The sequence below is a fragment of the Corvus cornix genome, chromosome 5, assembly GCF_000738735.6.
Source record: "Corvus cornix cornix isolate S_Up_H32 chromosome 5, ASM73873v5, whole genome shotgun sequence".
NCBI lineage: Eukaryota > Metazoa > Chordata > Aves > Passeriformes > Corvidae > Corvus > Corvus cornix.
Genome location: NC_046335.1, coordinates 36,840,381 through 36,846,467, shown reverse-complemented (window position 1 = coordinate 36,846,467; position 6,087 = coordinate 36,840,381). Strand labels below are relative to the sequence as shown.

Here is a 6,087-nt window from a genome sequence, read left to right as displayed (position 1 = left end):
GACAAGAAGCTAGTAGTTTTTTAATGAAATAATAGCTAGTACAACTGGTTCCCTGTTAAATGATGACTCACATCGATCCTTTGAATAAGGAGCTGATGTCCCCTAAAACACTCTTAAGTATTACTATGTAAGAATTGAAATAAGATGGCAACAGGGTCAGGGAACTAAATATGTCTCTGAGCATCACGAAAGAACCACTTATTGCTAGTCCTAATTATGGGTGTAATGTTGAGGTGTAGCTGTTACCAACAACTGACAGACTCAGCTAAATGAGGGCTTTCAGTGACATCTTAGTACTACCTATTAAAATGACAACAGTTACACCAAATAAACTTGAACTGATTTTTTGAAAATAATTTACTAAAATATACAAGTACATTTTCCTTTTCAGTATAAGTTACATAATTGCATACATTTTTAGCTCTTTCTAGGTGCTTTTGGTAATAAGGCAGCAGCAGTGGGCTGACAACTAAAACCTTCAGCATTGCTCTGTACACAAGGAGTCAGTGCAAGGATATTATATTTTCTAGCGATATACATTTTTACTGAATACACTGAAGATGAACCTAATTTTTATTTGATACAGCTCAAGCAAAAATGGACTGTAGTGCAATTCTTGCTTATGAGAAAAGAAAGCCTGTAGAGTTAAATATAAATAAAGGATGCTCAAACCACAATTTGTTTACTGGAAGCTGTTAATAAAACATTTAACTTAACCACAACTATTTGTGCTTCATAAAAAAAAAAAAAACCAAAACAAACTTATACAGGTTATAAACTAAAACCTCATTTGTAAAAGTTCTTCTCTGCAGAACAGTGCTTGCTGCAAGACATACAGTGCTTTGGTGGTAGAACTTCCATGTGCCATCATGGAAAAATGTTTCCAGAAGAAATAGTCCTCTTACAAATCAACAGCCAGCTTCCTGACAAAAGGGAACTGGCCACTTTGAAATGCTTGTTCCCTTTCTCTGTGATGGAACAAGCCCTGACAAAGGAGAACATGTACTGTGTTAAAAGCTATTGTGGCACAAAAATCAAAACTGGCCCCTGGGCAGGTTCATCAGTTCAATACTTAAATTCTCTAGTTCAAGTTTATTCAATGTGGCCTTAACAGGCTGTATCAGACTACTAGAAGAGGACTACTCTGATCATTTCCTTCATCAGTCTTGGTTTAAGTCAGTGAAGCAGACGCTTCTAATCTAGGTCTTCTTACTGGTAATATACAGGGTCAGAACAGCAATCATGCAAACTTCTTCTTTGTAGCTGTGAATCGTTCCATGTACTACAAAGAAAACAAAAAATATAAGATTTTCTCAGAAATTAATAGAGAATTCATTATTACTTAAAGCAGCTAAGCTTCTGCTCTAAGAGTCAAAAACAGTCTGCATCTAAAGCATATTTTTATATCCCAGGCATAACTATTAGAGCTTTCATTTCAAACAAAGACACCCCCCAAAAATTTCTGGCATTTGCTGCAATTCAGATTAATGGTCAAATCTCCAGTGTTAAGGATGAACTAATGCTAAATACTTATGAATGCTGTATAATACGAAGAATCCATTGGTTTTCATCCCATCAAAGTGAACACACCTGTCATTATTAGCTACCCTTCAAAAGATGCTGATGAAAGAACATTGACCCTGAATCCTATGAGAAAGTTATCTTTGAAGAACTCTTGAAGTTGTTTTCAGAAGTTAGTTATGAATCCAGTAGCAATGACACTACCAACAGACTATTTAGTGCTTTTATTCACCAGCATAAATGCTTAGTATTCTGAGTAAGGACTTCACCAGGAGTTTCTTTAAAAAAAGAGACAAAAAACCAAAACCAAAACACAAACCTTGTCATAACCTTCCAGTTCTCTGAGTTTCTTGATTTCAAAGAGGTTGCCTTCTACTGCAAGCAGTGAGATCTGGGAATCACTGAGGATACTCTGAGGCAGCATGCTGAGTTCTAGACAGTTTTCTTCTAAACGCAAGACTTTGAGGCGTGGACAGTGGGAGATCTGAACGGAGATCTGGGAAATCTTGTGGAAATGAAAAGAGAAACGGGATTAAAATGGTAGTGATCAGTGATTATTAAAGTGATCTGTTTCAGACTTACACAGAACAATTGCCATATTGTAAATGTAAACTATACTGTACTAATAGTAAGTACTTAAAAATAATACATAAGTAACAAATGATCAAAAATCAAAATAACTTTTTTTTATTCCATGATGACAAGCAACCTACACATCTGTTTGTCACATTCCTGCTCAAGAACTGTTCAAATCATTTTCTGCATGACTAAATTCAGGATTTTTTAGTTAATCAAATCAGGCAGTTGGATATATTGGTACACAAATTCTAGTTATGATTCCTCATTTGTGTTGTGTTCAGGAGATGTCTTTTAGCTATAAAGTTTTGATGGTCTCATCCTATGTTCCATGGCTGTATTAAGTCTAAGGTAAACCATGTCCTAAATCTACATGCCCACAACATCTCAGTTACCAGACCTGATTCTGATTCAAATTGAGTTCGATAGCCTGCAGTTCTCCCACAGTGTCAGGCACATTTTGGATCTGGTTTTTTGAAAGATCGACCACATCCAAATGGCGAAGACCAGAGAGTTGTGTAGGCACAGTCCGAAGCTGGTTTCCAGAGAGGCTTAGGGTTTTGAGAGCTGAAAGTTGTCCAAATGCAGCTGGTAGCTGCCTCAAGTGATTGCCATTCAGGTGTAGTGTTTCCAGTTTTTTCAGTTTACACAGCTCCTCAGGTAAAGCAGCTACAGAAAAATGACAGAAGAGCATATGACCTAAAAAGCAGTAAACATGCATACCCATTTAGTTCAAATAAGCTTCTGCATGAAGAACAGTGCTATTTAAGTAATTTCTCACTGAATTCCTCCCCATTTTCCAGTGAAGGCACAGATCCCTGCACAGAAACTTAAGCCCAGAGATGATACATGCTTTTTAACCATCTTCCACAATCTGCAGACAAGGCAGACATTCAAATCACAATCTGCAATCACTATTCAGGAGACTTTAGCCTGTCAGTTATAGTCCTTACTAACACTCTGCCAACAGGTTCTATGACACTTGAAAACCCACAAAATTCACAGCTTCACCTTTGCCCTTTAAAGGTATTACTCAACTTGCTCAGAAGTAAGTTATGAGATAATTCATAGTGTGTCATACCAGCATACAAACCTCACCAAGTAAGGTCTGCTGGCATCCATTCATCCCTCTTTCCACCTACACGAGTATAATCTCTAACATTCCTGAGCTGCGCTACAGAGTCAGTGAGGTTCGTAAATTATCTCCATTTTTTCAAAAAGGCAAATAATACATAATTAATGCATAAAACCCCTAGTTTCTTCATTGTGATTTTTCCATAATGATGGATGTTTGTTTAACAGAAACAGTAACAACCACTGAATGGCCAGCAACATTGTCTACATATGATCTTCATTACCTGTTCTCTAGGCAAGTAGTAAACCATCTGACACTGTTAAACCTTCACGTCAGGTAAGTCACAGCACAAAACCTCTATGGGTTTAAGTACTCACGTGTCATTGCAAAATTAATAATACACTAAGTGGCAACTAGTTTTGTAGAATTTATGATTTAGAGGTTTTTATCCTGTACATGAATTCCAAAGATTTCAGTTTAAGTGACTAAACTCCCTGTTTACATCTTGTGAGAGTTAAATAATTAAATTTCGTTTTTGATAGAGAAAACAACTTATTATTTTAAAAATCAGTGGAGATATTAATTAGCAGGCATACTCAGTTTGTTGTTGTTTAGAGCAAGGCTCTTCAAAAAGGAAAATTTTCCAATGAGAGGTGGCAAGAGCTCTATTTTGTTGTTCGACAAGTCTATTGTCCTTAAGTTGCTTGTTAGCTTCTGCAGATCTTCAGGAAACTATGGGGGGGAAAAGATACAGCGTTTAAATAGTTGATAAAAAGTTGAATTTTCACGTCATACAGCTTAAAATTTTAATTGTACGACTGTTACATACTGTCATATGTATCACAATGTCCAATCACCACAGCGCAATTGGCAAATTTGTTCAATGCATATTTTTTAAAATATTATTTCATCTGGGGTAGGGAAAAGGGGTATAAAGAAAACACTAACATCCAGAAAGAGTAGTTTTTCGTCCAAATAAGTAAAATTAAAAACATTACATTTTCATCCTCTTACGTGCTTCTCTTAAACATGCCTGTCATTTAAAATACTCTACACCTAGTTAATGCCTCTATATTTTAGCAGAGGATGATTTGAAAATTTTTCTCCTGCTTCCCTTTTTAAGTAATTATGTATACCATTTTCCTTACTCTTGTTTACATCCTGTACCACTTTGGTACTGAGTCTTGGCACTCAGCTGAAAAAAAGAAAAACCTGACAATCACCATCAAGGAGTCCTGGCGAATAAGCCAGTGGTTTTGATTCTCCTTTGGCTTGACAGAGAAAAAGTGAAGAGAGGAGGTAGGACAGTGGAAGAAAGCATGTTAGAAAAGTCTTGGAAAATTACTGCAATATAGAGGGTTTTTTGGCTATCCTGCAAATCGTTGCTGGATTTATGGTTCCAGGACATTCTGTGTTTTTCTGGAGTTGAGTCTAAGTTAAGATAATTTCCAATATAATAAACTTTCGTGATGCTTGCTGCCAGCCCAATGAAAAGCCTGTACAGACTATTCATATGGCTACAGTTAAATACAACAGAAGTATCTAAATGTGACAAATTGTGGAGTACCTTTCTGAGCAACAATATGGTTATAAAATTTACATTTTCCCCCTCAAGTTTACAGACATTTTCTAAAAGCACAACATCAAAACTAGTACTTCTTGAAGATATACATACTGTAAAGCATAAGCTCACAAGTATATAAGTGCCCTGAGAGATAAATCCTCAATCAGAAGACAAGGCAAGCAAAAGTGAAAAAAACCCCAACAAAACTTGAAATATTTTCCATGACTGTTTACAAGAAATACAGGTATGCAACTGCATTATGACAGTGAAGTGGGAATTTCTCTCCCAAAGTGTCAGTCATACACACAAACAGCCATGTTTCCCCCCCCAGTACATTACCTCAGTAAGTCCCTTTCCCGTTAGCTGAAACACACCAGTTTTCTGTGCTGTCTCCAGGTGGGCTTTCAGTGCACTATTTCCCATCCTAACAGTTCTCTGTCAAGCACACAGAGTTCGAGTAATGGTGTCAGCCAGTTTTACTCTGTGCTAGAGAACTACAATCCAAAATCTCTGCAATAAAGCAAATGTAAAAAGTCATTTTACGTGCATTGTCCCCAACACTACAAGCATTCTGACACATTGAACCATTTCACTGCTGCGTTTTCATCTCCCTCATAGCTAGAACCTAGAAGTCTAAAGGTTTACCTAGATTTACCTAGATTAAGCAGATTTACCTACATTACAGCAGTTTGATTACTGAAATGATGCAACAAACAGAGTTAAAACGAAGTGGGAAAACTGCACATTTTCCACATTTTGCCTCTTTCGAGACCCCGCAGCATAAGGAGATTCTCCACGTAGACGGGCTGTGATTTCTGTGGCATCTATCAGCGCTGGCCTGCCGACACTGCTACTGTTTTATTTGGGTTTTTATTTGGGTTTTATTTGGGTTTTATTCTATTTAGAGAACTGACTCCTCTGCCGTGACTCTTAGCAGACACACGACACCCACCTCCGTAACCCCAGGCGGGTTTAATCCCAGGGCGCACGAGTCACAGGCCCGGGATTAGTGCCGGGTTCGCAGCCGGGCGGTGGGGAATGAAGCCTGGGGGACAGCACGTAATCAGCCGCGACGGGGAGCCCGACAGGAGATGCGCCCCGTGCCGCAGCCGGCGCCCCGGCAAGGGGCCAGGCCAGCCCTGACCGGCTGCAGGCCGCGGTCCCCCCGCCCCAACCCCGCCCGGCTGCTCCGGCCCCGACCCCAGCACCGTCGGAGGCCGCCGGGCCCGGCCCGGCTCGGCTCGGCTCAACCAACCTGTCCGGGCGCCGCTGGCAGACACTCCGCGGCGGCGAAGCCCCGACTCGTCCCCCGCGCTCCGCCCTTCCAGAACCGCCGCTCCAGCAGCGCCCC

General features: G+C 39.6%; 1 protein-coding gene across 1 annotated transcript; it reads right to left on the bottom strand.

The window, feature by feature from the left end:
* Positions 1-339: 339 nt before the first annotated feature.
* On the bottom strand, positions 340-6,079 carry LRRC57 (leucine rich repeat containing 57). Its single transcript, XM_039553221.1, has 6 exons — positions 5,992-6,079; positions 5,076-5,246; positions 3,769-3,904; positions 2,498-2,766; positions 1,841-2,026; positions 340-1,282 (listed from the first exon to the last, which is right to left on the bottom strand). Exons 2-6 carry the CDS (start codon positions 5,157-5,159, stop codon positions 1,241-1,243), a joined length of 717 nt encoding a protein of 238 aa, XP_039409155.1. The 5' UTR covers positions 5,160-5,246; positions 5,992-6,079; the 3' UTR covers positions 340-1,240.
* Between the last annotated feature and the right edge of the window lie 8 nt (positions 6,080-6,087).